The following is a 24065-nucleotide window of genomic DNA, read 5'->3' on the forward strand; positions in this document are numbered from 1 at the left end:
AAAGTATGGGCTAAAAATAAATAAGAAGTCTTACGGGTGAAGGTGTTAGGGTTTCTCGCTTTAGCTTCCATATAGGATGGACATCAGGCTCAGAAATTTCAATTTCAAAACGTGCTGTTTCACCAACAAATACTTCCACTCCATACAGTGGGCGCTCCACTTTAATTAAGCGAGCTAAAATAGAAAAAAAAAAACCAAACAAAAGTTCACATCCATTTACTTACTCCTTCTGTACAACAGAAATGTAGTACTGGAAAGGATCTCAACTCTCCTTATCCCTTCTTTACGGCAATCAAACACTATCACTAATAAATGTTTATCTAATCTCTTTTTAAAAAGCTGCAAGTTTGGGCAGTCTACAGCCTCCTTCTGTAATACGTCTGAAAGTTTAGTTATTTTTACTACGAATATTTTTCCTCGTAATTAACATAGATATCTTTTACAGTGAATTAAACTAATTGCTTTTTTCCTGAGTGTAAATGGACATAGAGAATAATTGATCATCACTGTCTTTACAACAACCGTTTATCTTAAGATATATTGTCTCTTGTAAATACTTCTAATAATTGTAAATCTAGATATTTCAGCTATTCATTATGACAGCATATTTTCTAAAGGTGCAATTTTTGGTGTTGTGCTCTAGAGAGTGTCTGTCTTTCTGCACCGTTTTACAAAGTTTTCAGTACTTTCCCTTAGCCAAGGCATGATAACTTACGCTCAACGCTGACACTAGCACTTGTCTTGTCGGTTCCACAGTCACACTCATAAACACCCTTATCACCCTCTGCAGCCTTCTTGATCTTCAGGATACGGTGCAAGCCATCTGTTTTTATGGCAATTCTGTTGGAAGCTACTAATTCTTCACCGTCTTTGTACCATTTTACTGGCACATCTTTGCTAAGTTCACACTCCATAGTAATATCATCTTTCTCCACAGCACTGTAGTCTTGTAATTTCACAGTGAAATATGGATCAGCCTCTGTAAGCAGCATAGTGGATATGAAATGGTAAATTAGTAATAAAAATTTACTAAAACATCAATATTTTGTAACTTTCTACTTATAAAACATTTTATACATATTATATAGCATATTTTAAATTATTTATGTAATTACCTAAGACTTTGAGGTTTGCTTGTGTGTTCAACTCCTTGACTACGGCCTTTATTTCGGAGATATCATCAAGTGTTACTTCTCTCATTTCTAGTTTATGAACTTTGCCTTCTGAAGTAATAAAAACTGTTCTGCTTGTGTGGAGTCTCTTGTCATTTTTATACCATTTCACTAGCATGTCTTCATGAGAAAGCTCAAACTGAAAGTGAGCTGTTTCCCCCTCTTTCACTGTTTGATCCTGTAGAGGTGAGATGAACTTCAGCCTCACACCTGTAATGCAGACACATAAATACCATCAGAAAAAGGCTAATGTGGTTCTAAAAGATACATTCTTTATCAATTTTTTATTGTTTTGTTCATAAGAAGATACTTGCCTTCCACAAACAGTCTTGCGGTGCTTTTCTTGCCATCAACTTCAGCAGTGTATTCTCCCTCATCATCAAACTGAGAATCATTGATTACAAGAATATGCTTCTTTCCATCTGCAATGATGTCAAATTTTTCTCCAATCTTGAGTATATCAGTGCCCTTAGACCATATAACATTGGCTTCTCTGGTAAGGACACATTCAAACCTTGCCTGGCGCCTCTCAGGGACAGTAACATCTTTTAGGGGCACAGCAAAGTCCAGTTCAATTTCTGGAAGCAAAACAGAACACATCGTTTGTAATGTGCTCCATGTGAACTCTGTTTAGGTTGATATTGTACTCCATGCTGCATCGTACCTTTCACTGTCAGGATAGCTGTCGTAACTGCATTAAGTGCCTGGTAAAGGACTTCACCAGCTTGATCTAACTTGACTTTGTGCAAGGTTAGGAAGCGTTTTCCTCCTTCAGCTTTGATTTCACATGTCTGGAGAGATGACAGACTTTGGTAAATACAGTGCCAACGACTTACTGCTAGGTATTTTTAATAAAGGGTTTTCTATAAACATCTTATACGCTGTAGAGTCAGCTAGAAATATTGGAATTGCTTTTCAAGGAAAGTTAACGAATTTATTTAATAATAAAAAACCTGAGTTTTCAGCATTCCATCCTTCTTTTAAATGTCTGCATCATTCCTGGCAATGTATGCAGGATATTTTTATTATTGTCTGAACGGTATGTTGTAATCTGTTCAGAAAATTAAGCCCTTCTAAACTTAGCTTCTATAGGATATAATTCTTACCTAGAGAACCTTAGCCTTTCTACATTCTAGACTGAGCAGCAATGACAGATCTGCAAAGATGTTACCATAAAGACTCAAGGGAAATTGTTCACAGTGTTTAAATTTAAATAAATTGTTTTGTAAAATTCAAGAGTGCTTACAGGTGAGGGTCTCAGGATTTCCCCTTTTAGCTTCCATTCACCAGGAATATCATCCTCAGATATTTCTGTATCAAAGTTTGCTGTTTCTTTTTCGTAAACTGTAACATCCTCTAATGGCTTCAGAAGTTCAACTTCACGTTCTAGAATGCACAAATGAACACATAAGTAATTAGGTCAAGTTTTGATAGAGTTCTATAATAATTCAAGTTACTGTTTAGAGGTTTTTTAACATTTGCCTATGAGCTGATTAAGTATAATACAAATAAAAGCTTCCTCACCACCAAGGGTCAGTTTAGCTGGGTATCTGCGACCTTCAACTTCCACTGAATATTCCCCAATATCAGCAGGGCCAGCATTCTTGATTTTCAGGAAAATTTTGTTTCCTTCTTTCAAGATTTCTGTCTTGTCAGTTGGTTCAAGAGGGATTTCCTCTTCTCCTTTAAACCATCTAACATTTGGTGTATCCTTGACAATGTCACAGGTGAAAGTAGCTGTTCCTTTTGGTTTCACATGCTGGTCTCTTATGGGTTTTACTAACCAATCTCTTATCACTTCTGCATAAACAAAATGTTACATAAAAATACAGCTTAGCAGACTTTTATTACAAATAGATGGGTCATAAATAGAAGAAATAGAACTAACAGATTTTGTATTACAGCAAGATTTTAATAGCTATAAAAATCTTATCTGTCCATTTGTATTGTAATACTATGAGAAAAAGCTTTCCTCTTTTTATAACAGCCCAAATATCCTACAGAAGAAGGAGAACATGATTTTGATTGCTTACCTACTACCTTAACACAAGACGAGCATGACAGCTCAGAGTCTTCAACAGTAACAGTGTAAGTGCCAGCATCAGCATCATCTGAATCGGTGATCGTAAGGGAATGTGACAAACCAATAATGCCCAGAGCAAATTTCCCAGGCTTGTCTTTGATGATCTTCCCATCCTTCCTCCAGACTACACTTCTTTCTTTGTTAAGCTCACACGTCAAGTACAGTGGCTGGCCTTTAACCACAGTGACTTCTTCTTCAAGAGTTTTCACAAACCTCACTGGCAGTTCTGTGGGAAACGCAACATTTTGATTTGTCTCATTTATATACAGGAGGTGTGATGCAGAAATGTCTTACATATTAAATCAATATGTGTAGTGATTGATGGAAACAAAAGGATGCATCTATAGACCACTGTAAATTCACAAACTACCAGTACCTCTAGCTTGAGGAGTAGCTAGGGTTTATATTATCGATAAACTTGAAAGAGGGAATACCTTCAACAATGAGTTTGGCTGTAGAGGTTTTCTCTTTGTTCCCCAGTCGCAGTACACAAGTATATTCACCAGCATCTGACAGTTGGACATCAATAATATGCAGCTTCCTATCTTTGCCGTCAGCAATAAACTTGTGTTTTGGACTCTCTCGGATGTTACTTCCATCTTTCATCCAGCTGGTAATCGCAGTGGATGGCGAAATAAGAACTTCAAAGATTGCAGAAGACCCAACAGATTCGGCTTCTGTTAGCACTATATCTTTCATCTCCTTGACAAACTTCAGTGGTACAGCCTTAAGTTGGTAAGTGAATGGAGGCTCTTCCGGAGGTTTTTCACCACCGCTGCCTGGCCTGAGTTTCCTTCTTTCTGCATCTGCTGGTGAAGGTGTCTTCTTGGCTGTAATTCAGATTCAGAAATAAATAAACTAATCCTGACTTATTGCTTTTGCTTGTAGGTATTGACTTGTAGTATCCTACCTTTGACTGGACTGATACCTTTCGGAGTCTCTTCTTTTGGTGGCTTCGCCTCTGAAGAACAGCAAAATTATTAGGAATGTAGTTAAATAAACACACATACTAAAATTAAGAAAAACATTTCTTCTACAAATCAGATTTTCTCTTCCTTTAGCTATATACATATGCAAGGGGAGAAAGATATAAACATATGTATGTATTTATACAGCTTATACTGTCTACATCTCAATGGTAAGTTCAATATCTTGAAGCATAGGAAAAACACATATTCAGCAGTGGGGACTGAAAGGCAGCTCAGGAGATCCTTGTTCCTCAATTTATTGTCCTGCCCATCATTTTGTAGAATTCTGCCTTTCTCTGACACTTTACTCACAGTTAGGCCCTTGATCAATACCCACCTGTGAACCAAATAACTAAGTACCTATTACAAATTATATGTGTTTCTTTAGTAAAAGTACACACTTTAACTAATGAAGACAACAAAAATATAAGTTGTATAAATTAAATATGTATTTCAGGACAATGTGATACTCTGACAAGTGAGGGATGTTCTGTCAGTTGCCCAACTTGTGATGAATCATCTCAGACTTTTAAAAATATTTGCCATGCTATGCTGCCTCTCATCATCATTTTGTGAAAGGAAATACAAAAGGTACTTTTAATGGGAGAATGATATGAATGAAATGCAGGACAGATTCTATTGCAATGTATGGGAAAATGAATATTAGAAAAAATGTGTGATTTTTTCTGAGAAGATAATGGCACACAAAATAATTTATGCAGTCTTATAAAAGTGTAAGACTAAGACAATGAACATTGATCACACAGCGGTATGTACAGACAGGTAACACAAACGTGTCAAGAGTGGCTGAATGCCAGTAGAGCCAGCTGACAGACTAGATGGAAATGTGAACATTGTTAAAGAACAAAAACAACCATCACAATGGCAAATGGTGTTCTCTTGAAGCAAATAGTACAAGCACTTCATGGAAGAATTTGGTGGCAGTCTTCCTCACCTCGCTTTGCATGAGACTTTACAGGAACATCCAGAAATTCACGTGATTCTCCAGGTGTATCCAAATTCTGGTTCTCACTTGAAAGTCTACTGGTCTGCTCGATCACGCGAGCAGGTTCTGATTTCTCTCCTGCTTTCTTGGGAGTTATTGTCTTACCTATGCTTGAGGAGTAAGTAACACCTCCATTTGCATGGATTCCTTTGCTTGATGGTATTTTGCCTGAAAGCTTTCCCTTCTCTTTTTTCATGGTAACTGATGTGCTTTTTCCTATGTCATGTCCAGCTGATGTTTTTTTATCTGATGTACCTTCTGTCACTGGAAGTTCTTTTCCCAAAAGCTCCACTTCTTCTACAGTCAAAGATTTATTTTCTTCAGTTTCATCTTGGCCGCTTTTGAGAGCTGGCATTTCTTTACGTTCGTCCTGAATGCTATGAACTTCTTGAAACTGTATTTTATCTTGACTTCCTGGTGGCAGAAAAGGAACTTTCTTCACTGACTCAGATCTATCAACTATTTTGTCTTCGACTCCCTTTTTATATTCTCCTATGGAAACTTCACCTTCCATTCCTTCTGCTGTAACCACTATATCAAATTCTTCTTTTTCCACAGGCAGCTTTTCAGTAGCATCTGACTGTCTAATTTTGTCTTTTTTTAAGGGAGTGCTGAGGGTAGTTTTCTCTTCCTGCTCTGGTATAGTTTTTTTGCCTGTTTTTTTATCACTTACGAGTGCTTTCTCAGTGAACAATTGTTCTGAACTCTCCTCATAATGAACTTCTTCCTCTGCAGAATATTTTTCCCTTACTTTCCTTTCCACTACTTTTGGCTTAAGAACAGATGGTTTAAAGATTATGCTAGCTTTTTCTCTGGGAACCTCTTCATCTTCAGTGGGGTTCTCTAGGTCAGCCTCTTTTCTCAATGGTGGTTCAGTCTCCTCAGACAGGTCTAAGGAATGTAGTTCTGCTGATGTAAAGTCCAGATTCTCATCCTTCTTGTCATCTTGAATAATTTCTCTTTTCTTTGCTTCTTTATTAAGAATCTTATCTACAGGAATTTCAGCTACTGTGGTACTAGATTTCTTCATCCATTGAGTTTTATTTTGTATGCCACACTCGTTCATGGATTCTCCAAAATGAACTTCAGATTGCTCTAGAGTAAAACCTCCTCTCTCTTCTTCACTTCTAATCAGAGGAGTTTCAGCTATTCCTGTTTCTGTGATATCCTTTACAAATGAAGTTTTATCCTTAATGAGAAATTCTTCAGGTTGCAAACTGATTTTTGATTTTCTCTCTTTTCCTAGAAGTCTTTTCTGGTCCCTGGGCTCATATGGCTCTCTGGGTATATGTTTACTCACATAAGTTGACTCAATTTCCTCTTCTTTTTCATGCACAGGAATCTTTCCTTTGTGAAGAACATTAAACTTGTCAGAGATTTTCTCTACAGCACCTTCCCTATGAAAAACCAATTTAATTTCATCCTCCATTTCTTCTCTAGAATGTCTTTCCACATGTTCAGATGATACAGAAATCAATTTCAGTTCCTCTTCAGGTGGTCCATCCCTTGCATAAGTCTTGTGATCTATTGCAACTTCTATTTTCTCACCTGTAAGGGTAGTCTTTCTTGAAACTGTAGGTGCCGTTTCTGGCTCCTCTTCTTCAGGAGCCAGGATAAAATATTTAAAAGCCACTTTCTCCTGCTTATCTCCTTCTGGCTTCCGTATTCTATCAGCTGTTTCCAGTGAGATTTTAAACTCCAGTGGTTCTACTGTCTGAATGTCCAGAACTGTTGCCCTAGGACTTGTTTTCTCATCTACATGCAACTGTTTCTCAACCAAAATCTTCTTTAACACAACTGACTCAGGCTTTTCTTCTTCCACCGGGGGCATTTTATCTCTATGCTTTAGAGCAGATGGTGCATCAGGCTTTTCTCCAGCTACAAAGGTTTCACAGGTAATTTAGAGAGTTAAAATCCATAAGAATAAGCATCAGGAACAATATATTTTAAGACAAAATTTCCAGCTATACCTGAAATAAAATAAACATAGAACTCTTTTTCTCCACACAACAGAAAACTTATAACACAATCACAAAACAAAAGAAAGATAAGGATGGCACACACAAGTAGTACAGAGGACCTAAGTAAACCACTGTTATGGTACAGAGGGTTGTCCCACTAGTTTGCCAATTTAAATCCAATCCAGGTTAAAAGCAGAAGAAAATAACAGCTTTCTAAGGCCTGTTTAGCCACCTATATAAAATGGGTTAGTTATACCACTGCAGGCCTGGCTACAAATCAATGGCCAAGAGACATTCATGATTAGGCACTCATGTGCCCAAGATCTGAGCTCTACTGTAACATGAGGCTCTTTGAACAATGGGCGAGCAGCATGTATATCAGCTCTACCAGTGGACCTAACACTCAGAGTGCATTAGAGGAATTGGACTCTTCACAGCTTTTTTTTCCCAGCCGGGTATGATCCAGGGTTCTAAGCGTATCAAATGAAAGTAGCAATACTCTGATTCTTCAACTCCACTACCACCTTCCCTCAGGACTTCAATAACAAATCAAAAGCAGAAAACCAAATAACACAACAATTGTTTAGAAACACATGCAACCTTTTGTTGGGGCTGATGTAGCTTGAGAGTTAGCATGACTAGGCCGCTGAAGAAAAACAGTTAGCATAACTGAACAGGCCCCTGGAAAGGGCAGCTAAGAATAACAACGGAGAAAGTAGTGATAGTGCACACGATGTGGGTTAGCAAAAACAAGATGTGTTCAAGGATGTGGAGGCAGTCTGTTGCTATTGGCGTTAGTGCATAGTTACGAATCATAAGGGAATGTGGGGCACGTGAACAGCGCGTGATTTATGTCAGTAGCCTATCTGAATAAGCGTGATCGCATGTGCAGATATGAAAAATGTATATAACCATGCAAGCCAAGCAATAAAGTGAACTGACTGTGTATTGCATCAATGTGTGAGAGTCGTTCCTGTCCCTGCACGGATGCTGAAACTTGGCACCTTTCTTTTGCTACAAGACGCAGTTCACAAGACATAAAACAGGACATAGACAACATCAAGAAATCAACAGAACACATAGATTTCACAGTAGGACAATAAACAAAGGCACACAAATCACCTTCCAGAAACAAGAGCACAGATTCATCTCTATGGTATATCAGAGACACTTGTCTCAGATTAGGTGACAGTATCTAGAATAACAAGATCTTGAACAGGACTTCAAATCTTCCTGTAATGAGTGAGTTACATGACTGCACAGCTCTTGATTCTCTTTATCCTGAAGTTCTTTAGGTATCTCAGAGGGAAAAACCCTATAAATAGCATAGAATAAATACCTGCTTTCTTTCCAACCACTGGGACTGTCACTGGAGTAGTAACAGCTGGTGCTGGTTCTGCTGCTGGTTTTGGAGATTTTAGAGCTGTAAAAAACAACAACAACAACAACAACAACAAAGTTTCTCACATATTTGTTTTAATAAATTATTTTGTTTTAAGTACGATGTTCTTTAAAATGTTATGTAGATTGAATGAAAGTTCCGGTCTTAGTAATATTAAATACGTTTGTTCAATGTTCTTTAGCTAGAAATCTCTGAATGGAAAATGCTAGACACGCAAGAAAGGCTTGCACCGGTATTAGTGACTGAAGAATTCTTACCTACTGCAGGTTTAGGTTCAGGCCCAGGAAGTGGGATAGTTGCTTGCTTAGGTTCTGGCATTTTAAACACAACAATTACAAATAGGTTAATTTACATGTTCTGTAGTCCCATTGAACATTAAAGTTAGAATAAACATTACAGAGAGAGATAATCAAAGACAGAATTTAATGTTTTATGTATTATTTAGCCAGAAAGCAAGAAATTAACATGAGATGAACGCTTGCAAAGCAAGATACAGTGGAAAAAAGATGAATTTTTCAAGCACTGAAGAATTAAAGACAACAAGAAATCCAGAAGAACATGAAGTGGTTAATCACAGAACATAGTCGTGGACAGACTGGATGATAGTAATGCATTAGGTTAATATAGCAAGATATCCAGCAATGAATATCGTTTAGTTGTTGCAATCAGGAAAAAGAGCACCACACATCTGTACCTTTTGGTGGTTCAGGCACGTGTCTCTCCTCCTTTTTTATTACAGGTATCTCAGTTTTCTTCTTAGGAACTTCTGGGACTTTAAAATATTATTTTTATTTTGTAAGATATACTGAACCACCTTGAATTCCCAAATACAATTAAATCCAATGTATTTACAAGTTTTCACTCTTTTAAGACATAAACAGTTTCAGATGTCCATTAGGTTTAGGAACATGCATTTTTAAGAGTGAGATTTGAATAAATTAGAAACACTAAATGGACAAAAGGACAATTTTTTTCAAAATATTAACTGACAGAATGCTTGGATTAACTGCTTCACTGTAGTTACATTTTTATCAATATTACAAAAGATTTGAAAAATTCTCTTCTATACATAGTGAAGACTGAGAAACAATCCCAAAATGCAGAATTCAGACCAAAATGTGGATGTCAAATTTGGCTGTGCTTTCAGCAAATCTTTAATTTATACAATCAGGTTAATGTAAGCCATCTTTTAAACTCTCACTTTCATTCCTGAATTTCAAAGAATACTACTTAAAAGTGGGATTTTTTTTTTTAATTATTATTATATTTTACCAGATGAATGTTGTCTAGTACCTTCAGGTTTCTTAATTTTTTCTACTGGTGTAGGTACTGGTTTAACTTCTGGTTTAGGTTCTTTTTCTGGTTTAGGTTCTTCCTCTTCTGATTTCTTTTTAAGAACTTTAAAAGAAAAGGAATTTCAGTTTTTAAAGCACAGGTAAATGAAAGAATAAGATGGTGAACAAGACAAAAGATTAAAAATATATCAACAATCATGAAGAGACAGGAATCTAAAATATGTAGTGCAATATAAATGAAAGATTTTGTGTAACTATTCAAGATACTATTCTGAAAGCCTTTTAAAATTCAAAGTCATCTGGAGCAAAAAGATTCTTTTATTAAGAGCAGTGCATCTGAGCGGAAAGATGTCAATGTTAACTGTCTATGATAGAATAAAATTTCTTATAATATCTTGTCTAACATTTCTTGTAATATTTAAATGATGACTTAATAAATACATAATTATGTATTAATAACTACAGTTACAGATGATTTTCAGGGACAAAATGCAGGATTATGGATTAAACTCCTGTTGACTTCAGTGAGAGAACATTTATATAATGCCTGTTTTTTATTTTACTTATTTCACTTAATTTTGTCCTGTCTGAGATCAGTATTGGATATCTAATGAGGCTGTCATCTGAATAGCTGAACATCTATATTTTATCCTGTTGTCTGAAATTTGAAGGTCAGCTGCAGGATGCAAGGGCATGAATCATGCTGCTGTGGTTTTCCAAAGAGAACTGGAACAAGTACTTCCTTTTTCTAAGCAATAATTGAGCATGAAGTGATTCAGAAGGCTCCAGACTTTTCAGAAAAGGGGACTGATGTTCAGTAGTACCACAACGTTCTGCAATATGTGCAGTACTTTGCAGAAAACCATAAAAAAGAGTACACAGATGCTACACCTGTGACTTCAATAACATTGACACTGTTACTGGAAAATGTCTCGGGGTCCAGAAGCTGAAGACAGTGGAAAAATGTAAACTTTAGTACAGGCTTTACAGATTAAGAAAATGGAAGAGAGTTACAGGGAACTAGATTTTCAGTGTTCTGCTCTGTTTTCATCACAAATCCTTTCGATCTGACAGATTTTTGGGATATCCTCACTTCATCTCTGCAACTATAAAGGCTTTCCCCAAGAAACAGACATCAGACAGCACTTTGTTCATGTAGTTTTCCATACCACACATGTAAAACAGTGTTACTTAGGGAAATATACTGAACAATGTTAATATGCTGGGTTTTTTAAAACAGAACTATGTTACTATACCTCTTTTCAAAACAACTTCTTCTTTAGGTGGGGGGGTAACTTCAGGAATTACTCTGCGAGGTTTCTTTACAAGTCCAGGCACTTAAAAGAATATTATTCCAGATTTTATTATGGGTTCATAACAGTAGTAAAAACTAACCAACAACTAACCATTTCAAACACACAAATCAAATTCTGGTCCACTACTGAATATTAAAAGCAAAGGTATAACTGCTGAGATTGAAGTTGATAGTTTTAATACATTTTCTATATTACTTGCAGTTGTCTTCTAGGCTTATGCAAAAGAGGAAATTTTCATAGAAATCAGCACAAGAGGTGTATGGTTTGACAAAACTATAAAGATTATGTATTCAAAGAGAGTTATCACAGTAACATTTATTTCCTTTTCCTCTTTCATTATAGGCTTATGTTACATATCTATTCATCTGAACTGTACATCTATGATGTTGATAAGGATCCAGTTAAATTTCTAAACTTGGAACAGCATTAAGAAGAGATGTTCACTGCTTAGCTGCTTAACTTGTCTTAAGCTCCAGTACATAAGAAAAATAGAAGGGAGTACTTGCAAAGTGGCTTGCTCAATTCATTATTCATCTCCATCTCTGAGAAGTGTCCTCTCACAAAAATAAGTTACATTTCAGACAAATAATAAACTAAATATGTTTGAACAATGCTATACCTATTTAAACCGTACTTTTTTTTTAATTTCTCCCTAAGCAAAGAACCAAAGTGAGCATCTACACAAGTGACAAAACTCATAAAAACTCTCTCACTCTTCTGTGATTCTGTCTTTGGCATCTCATGAATTTCATGATGGGAGATAAAAGTGGACATAAACACAAACATATACATCCAAGACCAGAGTCCACTGTTGAGCATAATCTAATACAGACAGCTTTTTGATATTTCTGAGCAAATTAAAGAAGAAGAAGATACCGAGAACTACAACTTCAGGCTCCTGAGAGGCTTAATTGAAAGTAAGATTCTTATATTAGCTAAGTACCTTTAGCAGGTGGGGGTTCTAGTTTCGGAGGCTCACCAGGTTTTGCAGTCACAACTTTCTTCCTTGCTTCAGGACCTTTAAAGAAATTTTTTTTAATTTTACCAAAAATATCATTAGATTCAAAAAAAGGAAATAAATTTCTACAAAATCCAAACAACTGATTAATACTATTGATGTAATAGAAAGACAAGAGCTACAAAGGTAAGATTCTGGCTGATTAGCTGTTTAGAAGAAGTCAGATGATCTGTAGGAAGCACAATTAGTCATAAACCCATGTTCATACAGTAGCACCAGCAAATTATTGCTGGGGATTCTTTTCATTTGTAAGAACATGTTAAAGAGAGAAGAATTATGTTAAGGATAGAAGAATATGTTAACTTGGTTAAGATTTTTTTTAATAAATTGTTTTTTTCCATAATTATTGAAAAGAACCCATCTAAACTGACTTGGCATAACACTGGTAAAAAAATCATAAGGGATTGAACATTAGTAAGGCGCACCATTAGAGCAATAGTAAATCAGAAAAGAAAAGAAAAGAAAAAAAAAAAGATCCACAGTGATATGTTTAAAGGCATGCTTTTCAAGATTCACCAGTATGATGTAAAAAGATTACTTGTTTGAGTTCCCACTGTTAATTGCCGCTTCAGATGATTATACCTTTAAGTAGTTCTTTTGCCAATTTAATATCTTCCACTGGTGGAGTAGGTGGTGGTGGTTTTCGCTTTTCAGGGATCTTCTTTTCAGGTTCCGGCACTTTAAACAACATTAGGTAGATTTAGTATAAATTTACTGCCACGGTAGTTATGTGAAGAGTAATGTACAAATGTAAAGAGGGTTATTCTCCACTTCCAATGAAGCTAGCGAAAAAATCTCATTGAATTAAATGGGACTATGAAAGAACCTTACACTATTGGTTTGTAACATGCACACAATACAAATATCTAAGCCGACTTCGAAAAGCTTGTTAATAACATGAGAACAAAGGTAGGAAACCAAATGATGGGAAGACTGTCATTGACAAGAAACAAAGTGAAAGCATGTAAAATAATCTGTGTGTTGTCCTTAGAATTAGGAGGCCAGAACTAATTTCCAAAACAACAAAGAAAGAATTACACAGACACCTACAACATACAGATACATGTGCAAAGAATGACAGAGCAAGACAAAAACTGCACAGTAATGGAAGGAAGGTATCCAGCAGCCTCTAAGTAGGTACTTTCTATACCTTCAACTGGTAAAGCTGCTCCTACTTCTGCAACTGGAATTTCTTCTGCTTCTTCAGGCTGAATCTCCTTTACGATTTCATATTCTTTAAAGAATATTGACAACTTGTGTAAGTTTCCACTGACAAGATTGTTTCACATAAACAATTATGTGGATATCACTGAAAAGAAAGCTACTCCAATAGACACAGACAAATACACATTAGGATAAGTAACAACTCAGTATCTGTCACCTTTGCCATTCATGCACGCTTTTGAAAAACTATTCTCTTTCTATATAAGAATGAAACAGGGTGGGGTGAAGGATAGTGTTTTTTATGTGTACAATATAAACTAAACAATAAATTTGTGGATGAGTCATTGTAACTGGAAAGAATAAAAACTTTGATGCTCTCAATTTATTTAAGATTATAACAGCAATATAAATATTACTTTTTAAGAGACTCAAATTTAGCAGGAATTGGTTATCATCTTGAAGAGAGACACACTTTGTTAGGAATACCCTGTGCAGGATCACGTGTCACTTGAAAATAACTAATTTTGAAAGTGCTACTTTACTTCCAAATATGAAAATATAACAGCAGACACAAGAAACATAGACTGGTATGATCTAAAATATGAAGTGAAAAATTTACAAACATTAAAATGGGAAAAGAAAGATAACATCTATTTTAAAGCTTATGTTTGAAAGAACCGGACAAAGGATTGTCCTTAGAGTAATAGCTATGATGGCATATACCTTCACTTGGTAGTGGTTCAGGTATTTTAGGAACAGCAACAGGTACTTTCTCCTCTGGGACAGGTTTCTTGGGTGCCTCAGGCACTTTAAAAAATATTAGTTCCTTTTATTTGCGTGTATATAAATGTACACATGAAACATAAAAAAGACGCAGACACCTAGCACACAGAAAATCACAGAATCACAGAATCACAGAATGGTAGGGGTTGGAAGGGACCTCTGTGGGTCATCTAGTCCAACCCTCCTGCCGAAGCAGGGTCACCTACAGTAGGTTGTAGAGGACAAATCACAGTGAATAATCGGGGCCATAACCGTAAAAGACTGTTTGTGCTCTAAACTGTCTTTCCCAAGGTAGTCTACACACAACTGACACATTTTATAGTCAGACTCAGTTATGAACAAAGAAAAGATAAGAATAGAAAACATTTCTTCTCAGGAGGTGCCTCCTGGCAATATATACTTTTGATTGGAGGAAGCTCTGATTTTTTGAATTCTGGCTTTTTAGTTGTTGTAAGCGGCACCTGCTCTTCTGGGACAGTTCTTTCCAGCACTTCAGGTGCTTTAAAGATATTAGTAAATTTTCATTTTTGTGAACAGTAAGATACATATATACATAGAGTAGCGAAAGGTAAAATGACTAAAAAGAGTACGGCATGCAAAACACTAAGAATAAAATTTTAAGTGACTGAATAATCACTCAGATACCTAAGCACTGCGTACATCAGTGAAACAAGGGAAAAAGCGTTCAGACAACAGAGAAAAGGAGAGGCTCAGTCACTGAAGTATGTACCTTTAACTAAAGGAACTTTATGTTTTTTAATGACAGGCACAGGCTCTGGTATTCTTGACACAGCCACAGGTTCTGGTTTCTTGGGCACAGCAACAGCTTTCTTTGGCACTGCCATGGGCTTCTTGGGCACAGGCACAGGCTTTGGGGGAACAACCGCTGGTGGCAGCTCTTCTGGCTCTTCCTCCTCAGCCACCTCACGCACTTTAAAGATATTAGTTCCTTTATTAGTTCCCTGAGCTAAAGTTCAGGCACACACAGACACAACACGACCAAATGCTGCACTCCCTGCTCCCCACAGAATGCAGACGGGCAAAGAGCGCTCAGTACTGCAGCAACCCAGTGGGCACGGCAAGCTATTTCAGAACACCACTGTATACCTTCAGCTGGAGGAGCTTCTGGCTCTCCAGGCTCAGCAACCGGTGCCACCTCTTCTGGTGCTTCCTCCTCCTCTTCCTCTTCTGGGACCTCTGCCTCAGGCATCTCGGGCACTTCAAAGATATTAGTGCATTTCATTTTACATTGGTGAAAACACGTGCCAAGTAGGAACAAAAACCAGGGCAACACAGGCACAGAACATCACTACAGCCAGCTCAAAATCTCATGTGCACGTGTGGCACCGTTTACACAGCAAGCACGACACTGAGAGTCTCAGACAGGCCAAGAGAGGGTAGGACAACACTTAAGAAAAGAAGAGTAACTATCTTCCTTGCTAAGCAATCCATGAAGACAGGTACCTCGGGGTGCTGGGAGCTCTGGTGCTTTGGCAAGGGCCACAGGTACTTTTTCCTCACGAGCAGCCTTCCTGGGCACCTCAGGTGCTTCAAAGATATTAGTAACAGTCAGTTTTATACATTAAAACAGGAAGATGAACAATGAAACGTAAACTAGAGATGCGCTCATGAAAGTAACCAAACTGGTCTCACAGTATCCACCTACGTCTCACTCACTCACTCACACACACGAGCAGGTACAAAGTGGTGATGCCACAGACGCTGTGTGAGAAAAATATTGGCTATATTTAGGTACAACTCCAGGGCAAGGTGTGAATTAGGATACCCCCCTCTGTACTCAGCAGCCTTCGCTCTCTGGGAGGAGAGACTCAGGAGCCCCTTTGGGATATGACTTTTCCCTGGGAGCAACCTCAGCCCCTGTCGTATCTGCTGCCATTCCTCGTGAAGCTCTGGTGCTTTGCATTCAAGCAGTGTGGGCAGTGACAGAGCGAGGAACCCAGTATTTCTCCTTTGTTCGTATTTCCGTCCTTCATTTCCATTTTCTGTTTACGCTTTTCTTTTTAATGGCTTGTTTTCTTATACTAACTAGCATTCTTGCCTCAATTTTTATTTTACTGTGGCAACTTCCACAACCTGTATGGTTCACTGGATTTTATAACCATTCCTTCTTCCTTATAAAGCCTATAATTATCAGCATTTTCTTTAAACTACTGATATGTTGTCACTTCTTATGGCTGCCGTTAATTTTTGAGTAAAAACTGGGTTTTCATTATGAAAGATTCACATCAATCATATACATTAACTGACACTGTCAAAAGAGTCATGACGACATTCACTGTGTCTATTTAAGATAACAACATTGGGCAGTGATGTGAAAAAATTATGAAGAAGTTTTAAAATGCAGCATTTTAGTATCTGCTGGTTCAGAACATATGAAAACAAAGCAGTAAATCCAAAATATCATTTGGGTTGTTCATATAAAATACTAGGTAATTGGATTCCTAACTGATACACAGCACAGAACGTAGAAATTTCAGGTAATCACAAACGGACAGGAGAACAGACATCAGAAGTAACAGGTAAGGCAGTAAGACACAGTCTCATTCAGGCCGATGCACAGGGTGACAGGTACCTCGAACTGGTGCAGGTTCTGGCTTTTTTGGCACAGTTACAGGTATGGGCTCTTCCAGAACACCTTCCTTGGGCACCTTGGGCACTTCAAAGATATTAGTGTATTTTAGTTTTGTGGGGACTACAGATGTGTATGAAACAGTAAGACAATCCATACTACATGCACACAGTCTTCTTCGAGAAGGTGCTGTGGTTACACTCAATCATCAGTTACGCTTTGCTTCAAACCCATGGAATGACCAGGGTATCACACAGGTCACGCAGGAGATGGGAATTCTGTGTTTAGTTTCTCTTTCTGAGTCAAGGTGGAAATGTAGAACACATATGTCACCTCTTTGTAACTGCTGATCAGAGTCTTATTGATGGAACCCTACTGTATCTGAGTATCAGTCATGTGTCATTCATGACTACTTTGTCACTGTAATATAATTTTTTGAGGAAAATAACATTTGCTTTATCATTACCACTTTTCCCTGTCAATTATTTCCATTCTTTACATCTCCTCCTCTTTTTCAGTTTTTTACAGTTTATGTCTTTCATACTCCATTGTTTACAGAAATATATACATCCTTTCCTGTCTTTTGGATTATATTAATGGCCCTCTCCTGTGCTAATAAGATCATCAACAAATATGTCCAGTCTTTTGCTAGTAAATCTACTTAATGTATACTGGCATTAACTTTTAAAGAGATGGAGAACTCATATGGCTGTCATCGAGGAATACAGTCAATCCAAAAATTAATGGATGCAACACAATGTTCTTTAAACTGAAAACTTATTTGCAGGGTCTTCTTCAGAACAACATGTGGTTCTTTTTAAACTAAGCATTCAGTGAATGTTAATTTTCAAACTTTACAAAAAGTTCAGAAAGCTGCAGATGTTTTTCAAGGAATTGAATCCAGTTTTCTGTCATGTTTTTGACACTCCACATTGCACTTCGTATTTCTTATGCACCTATCTCTGATAGGTCATCAACAGAAGAATCGCTTTAACTTAAGTCCAGAAGAGCATGATGTTTCTATCTAATGATGATACTAATAAAGATGACATGTACCTTTGGCTGCTGGTGGTGGTTCTGGTTTTTTAGGTACAGCAATGGCCATTTTTTCTTGTGGGACAGCTTTCTTGGGCACCTTGAGCACTTTAAAGACATTATTTCCGCTCAGTTGCATAGTTTAAAAAATACAGAAGATCATAACACGATAAAATCAAAGAGTTTAGATATTTCTAACACTGTGACTTTCCTCTAGTGACTGACTGGTTATTCACATATGCAAAGGCAGGCACAGCAGAGGTTAGGGGTAGAGGAAACATTACAAAGTTTACACAAAAGAAAGGGTAACAAATGAAAATATTAATCAGTACACTAAAACAAAAAGCAGCTACCCCAAGAAGATATACCTTCAGCTTGTGGAGCTTCTGGTTTCTTCGGCACTGCCACAGGTTTCTTGGGCACAGGCACAGGCTTTGGGGGAATGACCACTGGCACTTCCTCTTCTGGCTCTTCCTCCTCAGCCAGCTCAGGCACTTTAAAGATATTAGCTCTTTTTACATGACTGAGCTAAAGGTCAGCAAACAACCAAATGGCAAGCAGCAAAGCAGTAAACCCTTGACAGACTATTAGAGAGTCATCTTCAGACAACCACTCTTCCTTCATGTGGACTGCTCACAGCAAAGAGCTAAAGTAAGGGCTTACGAAAGAGCTCTTGCTGACCACCTCCCCGCCCCTGCAGGCATGTACAGGCACACACAGACACAACACGACCAAATGCTGCACTCCCTGCTCCCCACAGAATGCAGACGGGCAAAGAGCGCTCAGTACTGCAGCAACCCAGTGGGCACGGCAAGCTATTTCAGAACACCACTGTATACCTTCAGCTGGAGGAGCTTCTGGCTCTCCAGGCTCAGCAACCGGTGCCACCTCTTCTGGTGCTTCCTCCTCCTCTTCCTCTTCTGGGACCTCTGCCTCAGGCATCTCGGGCACTTCAAAGATATTAGTGCATTTCATTTTACATTGGTGAAAACACGTGCCAAGTAGGAACAAAAACCAGGGCAACACAGGCACAGAACATCACTACAGCCAGCTCAAAATCTCACGTGCACGTGTGGCACCGTTTACACAGCAAGCACGACACTGAGAGTCTCAGACAGGCCAAGAGAGGGTAGGACAACACTTAAGAGAAGAAGAGTAACTATCTTCCTTGCTAAGCAATCCATGAAGACAGGTACCTCGGGGTGCTGGGAGCTCTGGTGCTTTGGCAAGGGCCACAGGTACTTTTTCCTCACGAGCAGCCTTCCTGGGCACCTCAGGTGCTTCAAAGATATTAGTAACAGTCAGTTTTATACATTAAAACAGGAAGATGAACAATGAAACGTAAACTAGAGATGCGCTCATGAAAGTAACCAAACTGGTCTCACAGTATCCACCTGCGTCTCACTCACTCACTCACACACACGAGCAGGTACAAAGTGGTGATGCCACAGACGCTGTGTGAGAAAAATATTGGCTATATTTAGGTACAGCTCCAGGGCAAGGTGTGAATTAGGATACCCCCCTCTGTACTCAGCAGCCTTCGCTCTCTGGGAGGAGAGACTCAGGAGCCCCTTTGGGATATGACTTTTCCCTGGGAGCAACCTCAGCCCCTGTCGTATCTGCTGCCATTCCTCATGAAGCTCTGGTGCTTTGCATTCAAGCAGTGTGGGCAGTGACAGAGCAAGGAACAGAAATCCCATCGTCGTGACTATTTCTCGCCTCTGTTTCTGTTCTGTTTTTGCAACCCTTTCGCATATAAGTATGTGGTGGCTTTTGACTTAGTGAAGTTTCAGGGCTTCTATAGTCCTGTGTTTAGAAATTTCATTTTGCAAGGGTAAAAGGAATACCTGCAGAGCGAGAAAGTTTTTTTTCTCCTCCTATATGTGATACAGAATTGTTCTGCACAACTACAGAAGATCTGATGGTGTTGTATCTAATAATTATGTGCAATTCAATTGCAGATTTGCAGAACCCACTTTCTTGGGTCCCCATGAGGTTATGGTCTGAAAAAAGAGTTACATCAGTGTATCACTACAGCTATATGTTTTTCTTATGTGAAATTTCACCACGGAATGAAGACCATCCTGATCTAACTTGCATTTGAATAAACACTGCATTTACTTAAGAGTTTGGAGTACCTGTTATTAGGGATCTAGCCCCAAATCACACATGCTCAAGTTTTAAAGTACTGCTGTCCTATCTAGTTATCTTCCTCTTTTTACTTTGTTTGTTACAAAGCAGTAAATCCAAAATATCATTTGGGTTGTTCATATAAAATACTAGGTAATTGGATTCCTAACTGATACACAGCACAGAACATAGAAATTTCAGGTAATCACAAACGGACAGGAGAACAGACATCAGAAGTAACAGGTAAGGCAGTAAGACACAGTCTCATTCAGGCCGATGCACAGGGTGACAGGTACCTCGAACTGGTGCAGGTTCTGGCTTTTTTGGCACAGTTACAGGTATGGGCTCTTCCAGAACACCTTCCTTGGGCACCTTGGGCACTTCAAAGATATTAGTGTATTTTAGTTTTGTGGGGACTACAGATGTGTATGAAACAGTAAGACAATCCATACTACATGCACACAGTCTTCTTCGAGAAGGTGCTGTGGTTACACTCAATCATCAGTTACGCTTTGCTTCAAACCCATGGAATGACCAGGGTATCACACAGGTCACGCAGGAGATGGGAATTCTGTGTTTAGTTTCTCTTTCTGAGTCAAGGTGGAAATGTAGAACACATATGTCGCCCTCTTTGTAACCGCTGATCAGAGTCTTATTGACGGAACCCTACTGTATCTGAGTATCAGTCATGTTTCAGTCATGACTGTGTGTTCTGTGCTGGTTTTGGCAGTCACTGTCATCCTTTTACTTGTCTGTTGTGTATTATGTGTACTTTTATCCCTCAAGTTGACTTCACCTTCCTTTTTCTGTCTTTGTACGTTTCCTTTCTTTTTTTGCCTCACACATTCTTTCCTCTAACAGCTCTTGCTTTCATTCTAATGACTAGGTGCTCCTTATAACTGTTTTCTGTTATAGTCATTTAAGTTACTTCACTTGAGGAATGTGATTGTATTTCAGATGGAGAGAATCTGATGGCAGAGGGAATGTTTACTTCTCTGGCCAGTTCTTGGGACTTTCAAAAGGAATACAAATGATGCAGCACTGCATCAATCTATGGTGTGTACAGTTTCAGAGTATATTAAGTATTTTTTTTATTATTTCAGTTATAAAGTCTCTCATTCTGATCAATTTGAAAAAATAAATGCCTTTTAAAAGGCTCACTCAATTAGGTGTTCACAGGAACTTTACAGCTCTTTAGTACTTTTTATACAGTGTAACAACTTTGCAAATCACAGTGGAGAATGCTGACATATGACCAAAATACAGGCAAATTATAATTAACAGTTTAAAGAAAAGATTCTGCTCCAGGATAGCTACCATGGCAACAAAGGTACACAGAGATATTTGCAATTTTGCTCTACGTACAGAAACTACTACTCTCTGCTGAAACCTTCAGTTTGTGTTTATTTTGTCCTTTCTTATAGAATCATAGAATCATTCAGGTTAGAAACGACCTTTAAGATCATCAAGTCCAACCGTAAACCTAACACTGCCAAGTCCCACTAAACCATGTACTAAACCATCCATACTAATAATGGATCTATGCATTCATTCTCTTGTTAGCAGCCATAAAGTTTTGGCATTTGTTGGTAGACAGGAGCTCATCATACCTGCTTGATTTATTGCTATAGCCTAAGAAGTCAAATATTACCTCCTGAACTATTTGAATATGCCAAAAAAACAATACAACAAAAGTTTGGATGGTTTTAGTTGAGGAAACATTTGACGCCCCTGCACAGCAATTCATATTTGGTACATCTCTCTCATATTTTAGATATCAGAGTATACAGTGAAAGACCAATTTAAATTCAGATTCATTTAAAAAAAAACCCAAACCCTTCCTTATGATAATCATGGTGGCACGTACCTTTAGCAAGTGGAGCTCCTGTTTTTTTAGGTACAGCAATGGGCACTTTCTTCTCTGGGACAGCCCTCTTGGGCATCTCAGGCACTTCAAAGATATTAGTGCATTTAATTTTACAACTACAATACAACTGAACATAAGTACAGAGACTGAAACACAGAGGACAACAGAAATGTGCTGAAGTAACAATTTGACACACACTTATACTCAGTGCAACTTGTTTAGCAAGCGTCACTTAAAATCTCAGACAGACAGAAAAAAAATAGGTTAAGAAAATACTGAAGAGAAGAAGATTAGGTGTGTTTATCACATATTCATGATAACATGTACCTCTTTCTGACGGAGGTTCTGATTTTTCAGGGACAGCTACAGGAATTTTCTCTTCCGGGACAGCTTTTCCAGGCATTGCAGACTCTTTAAAGATATTAGTATTTTTTAGTTACGTGTATTAAGCTTCATAATGAGCAGTATACTCAAGCAAAGGAAAAGAGATCCTATACACAAGAGGTACCTTTAGACTGTAGAGCTGCTCGTTTTTTAGGTATAGAAACACTCTCTTGCTTTTTGGCCAGCCTGGCTGGTGGTGGTTCCGCAGGTGCCAAAACAGGCTTTGGTTCTTTGGATGCCACTTCAGGCTTTGGTTTTTGAAGTGCTGTAGAAGGCTCTAGTTTTTGGGGTGCTAAAATTAGTTCTGGTTCCTCAGGCACCGCAACAGGTTCTGGCTTCCAGGGTGCCACAACAGGCTTCGATTTTCTGGACACTGCAGTACGCTCTGATTTTTGGAAATCTGCAACAAACTCTGTTTCTTCATGTGCTACAACAAACTCTGTTTTCTGGGGTGGCAAAAAAGGTTTTGTTTTGGGGGGCACCACAACACACTCTGATTTTTGGATTGATGCAACTGTCTCTGACTCCTCAGGTGCCATAGTGAGCTCAGGTTCCTCAGGTGCCATGAATGGCTCTGGCTTTTGGTGTTCCAAAACAGGTTTTTGTTTTGAGGGCATCACACCATGCTTTAGCTTTTGGGGTGGCTCACCAAGTTTGGGTTCCTCAGGTACCACAACCAACTCTGGTTTCTCGGGCACCACAACATGCTCTTGTTTTTGTGATGCCACAACAGATTCTGGTTTTTGGAGTACTGAAACAGTCTCGGGCTCCTCAGATGCCACAACATGCTCTAGTTTTTGGGGTACCACAGCAGGCTTTTGTTTCCGGGTCACTCTAGCAGGTTTAAGTTCTTGAAGTTCTGCTTCTTGAGGCTTTGGTTTTGGGGGTCCTGCAATGGGCTTTGGTTTTGGGGAAACTGGAACAGCTATTTTCTTTTCTGGGTAAGTTGTCTTGGCCACTTTATATACAGAAAAGGTATTAGTTCTAAACTTCACAACTGCACAGACAACCACACCAAATTAAAGTGAATCATAAAACATAAAACCACAGTTGTAGTGAAAACATGAAAAACATATCAAGTATCCATCACTTATGTTGGATTTAAGGATGAATATACCGCACTTTGGCTTTTGTCCCTTTTTTCCCAAATATATCCCCCTTCCCCCAAGCCTCATGCCCCTATATGCAAGTGCACATGTGCAATGATAGCATAACTTAAGCTGTAAGTAAGATCCATGATAATTATTAACAGAACGGACAGGACTAAATATATTAATAACATTGCAGGTAATAAGCTGAAGACTTTTTCAAGACTTAGCAGTTATGGCATCTAGTGTTTGCTGGTGGAGCTGCTGGTATTTCAATTGCATTAATATCTTCTGCTCTTAGCTACTAGAATGGGTACTTTCTTTTCTTCTGCTGTTATGACTTTAAAGATATTAGTTGTGGTTGTTTTCATGAACCCAAGCCAGTAGAACAGTAAGAATAATCCAAAATAGTAAGAAGAATTGAAGTATAAAATACAAACAATTCAGACATCCAAGATTTATCGCTATTCTTCAGAAAGACCCATGTGTGTCTTTGTCATGCACATATGCAGATATATAGAACAAGTATAATTTAGAATCTCAGGAAACCAAAGGCCTGGAAAAGCACAGCGTTAAACAAAAGAGGAAAAATATTGCTTCTGTTATTTCATTAGTGTTAAGATTTACCTTTCTCTGGTAGAGGTTCTAGTTCTTCAGGTGCAGCCTCTGGTTCTGGGACAACCACAGGTTCTGGTTCTTTAGGCACAACCTTGGGTTCTGGTATTTTAGGCACAGGTATTTTCTTTTCTGGAACAACTTTCTTCGGCACCTCAGGTTCTTTAAAGATATTTATTTGTTTTATT

At 38.2% G+C, this 24065-nt stretch overlaps 1 protein-coding gene across 32 annotated transcripts in view; it reads right to left on the minus strand.

The window, feature by feature from the left end:
- The window catches only part of TTN (titin), a 245384-nt gene that overhangs the window by 99344 nt on the left and 121975 nt on the right, over positions 1-24065 (minus strand). For 28 of the 32 annotated variants that reach the window (XM_075430105.1, XM_075430099.1, XM_075430122.1 and 25 more), the window contains 20 exons: positions 23890-24039; positions 18633-18743; positions 18162-18287; positions 12804-12899; positions 12147-12221; positions 11144-11224; positions 9886-9990; positions 9287-9364; positions 8850-8903; positions 8530-8613; positions 4166-4216; positions 3690-4085; positions 3206-3481; positions 2697-2972; positions 2419-2558; positions 1837-1963; positions 1487-1750; positions 1116-1382; positions 716-979; positions 35-174 (listed from right to left, as the gene is read on the minus strand). In XM_075430105.1, the coding sequence (XP_075286220.1) occupies positions 35-174; positions 716-979; positions 1116-1382; positions 1487-1750; positions 1837-1963; positions 2419-2558; positions 2697-2972; positions 3206-3481; positions 3690-4085; positions 4166-4216; positions 8530-8613; positions 8850-8903; positions 9287-9364; positions 9886-9990; positions 11144-11224; positions 12147-12221; positions 12804-12899; positions 18162-18287; positions 18633-18743; positions 23890-24039 (3161 nt within the window). Of the gene's footprint in view, positions 1-34; positions 175-715; positions 980-1115; positions 1383-1486; positions 1751-1836; positions 1964-2418; positions 2559-2696; positions 2973-3205; positions 3482-3689; positions 4086-4165; positions 4217-5178; positions 7108-8529; positions 8614-8849; positions 8904-9286; positions 9365-9885; positions 9991-11143; positions 11225-12146; positions 12222-12803; positions 12900-15275; positions 15387-15632; positions 15717-16761; positions 16846-17814; positions 17902-18161; positions 18288-18632; positions 18744-18989; positions 19074-20219; positions 20304-21790; positions 21875-22117; positions 22202-22298; positions 23133-23889; positions 24040-24065 lie in introns of all 32 variants that reach the window. The other 4 variants (XM_075430123.1, XM_075430098.1, XM_075430104.1 and 1 more) reach the window with 4 other exon arrangements.

Source organism: Opisthocomus hoazin, chromosome 9, assembly GCF_030867145.1.
Source record: "Opisthocomus hoazin isolate bOpiHoa1 chromosome 9, bOpiHoa1.hap1, whole genome shotgun sequence".
Lineage (NCBI taxonomy): Eukaryota > Metazoa > Chordata > Aves > Opisthocomiformes > Opisthocomidae > Opisthocomus > Opisthocomus hoazin.